The sequence below is a fragment of the Haplochromis burtoni genome, unplaced genomic scaffold (assembly GCF_018398535.1).
Source record: "Haplochromis burtoni strain Fernald_Lab_line unplaced genomic scaffold, NCSU_Asbu1 Contig_161, whole genome shotgun sequence".
Taxonomy (NCBI): domain Eukaryota; kingdom Metazoa; phylum Chordata; class Actinopteri; order Cichliformes; family Cichlidae; genus Haplochromis; species Haplochromis burtoni.
In genome coordinates, this window is record NW_024582522.1 from 608,796 (window position 1) to 610,063 (window position 1,268).

General features: G+C 44.1%; 1 protein-coding gene across 1 annotated transcript in view; it reads right to left on the minus strand.

Annotated features, from left to right (window-relative positions):
* tpp2 (tripeptidyl peptidase 2) overlaps positions 1-1,268 on the minus strand; it is a 17,750-nt gene that overhangs the window by 9,648 nt on the left and 6,834 nt on the right. Inside the window, exon 16 of the mRNA XM_042225123.1 lies at positions 56-160. Coding sequence (XP_042081057.1) covers positions 56-160 — 105 coding nt within the window. The remainder of the gene's footprint in view (positions 1-55; positions 161-1,268) is intronic.

A 1,268-nucleotide genomic window follows, 5' to 3' on the forward strand; every position in this document is an offset into this window, starting at 1 on the left:
GATACGGTCTGAGCAGCGTCTTAATTCCTGCTGTTGCTGTTCTCTTTGTTCTTACTATGTGCAGGGGTGACGGAGACGTGTTGAGCCCGTGGAAGGCGATGGTGTAGTCCACCGTGACGTCACCCAGGCTCGCCCACCAGCGTGCAATGCAGAACTCTCTCTTTTAAAGCCTTTACTTTAAAATATACGCCGTTCAATAGCTGACCTTAATCAGAGAATGATCAAAGCTCATGTAGAAACAAACAAACAAATGAACAAAAGATTTTCTCCTTCATTTCTGTCAGACAAAGCTGTATGAAACGTTTCCAGCTGTTAGTATCATGGTTGCTAGGCAACCTGGGCAGCGCAACGGAGGCTAGACCGTCCCATTTCACAAGCCTCGCACTTCCGGCCTTAGCGGTCTTTAAGTACGCAGCCCTTGAGGATCGTTGATGCTGCGTACTTTAAGGCTGCAGACCCCGAATTGGGATACAGCCGAAGAAGAAGAAGGAAGAAGAAGAAGGAAGAAGAAGGAAGAATAAGGAAGAAGAAGGAAGAACAAAGAAGAACAAAGAAGAACAAGAACAAGAAGAATCAGATTCTTCAATTATTCTGAGGCGTGCGCAATCAAGATATCCACTATATGGTCAAACATGTTGGGCTACACACCTAATTGTTGCGGTGCTTTCACTCCCTTTGCCACAGATATATAAAACAATATCAAACAGCCAGCCATGCAGTCTGCCTCTATAAACATTTGTGAAAGAATGAGTCATTCTAAAGAGCTCACTGAATTCGACTGTGGTGCTGTAATAGGATGGGCCCGCGGCACCAAGTCAGAAATTTCTTCCATCCTAGATTTTACAGAATCAGTGAAGAGTGGTACTGCTGCAAAGTAAAAGCATTTAGGAAACGCACCAACTCAGCCATGAAGTGGCAGACCGCTTAAAGTTATAGAGAGCAGTCACCAACAGCTGAGGCTCACAGTGCATTAAAGTCACCAATGCTCTGCTGACTCAGTAACTGAAGCATTACGAGTTCTTTTCACTGGATCTAAGCTATAATTAACAGTTGACTGTGCAATATGTAACAGTGAGGAAATTTCCCGCCTGGCTTGTTGCACAGGTGACATTCTATCACATACCTTGCTGGAATTCACTGAGCTCCTGAGAGAGACTCATTCTATCATAACTGTTTGTAAAAGTAGTCTTCATGGCTTGGTGTTTGATTTTACACACCTGTGATCATGGAAGCGACTGGAACGCCTGAATTCAATGATATGAATACAG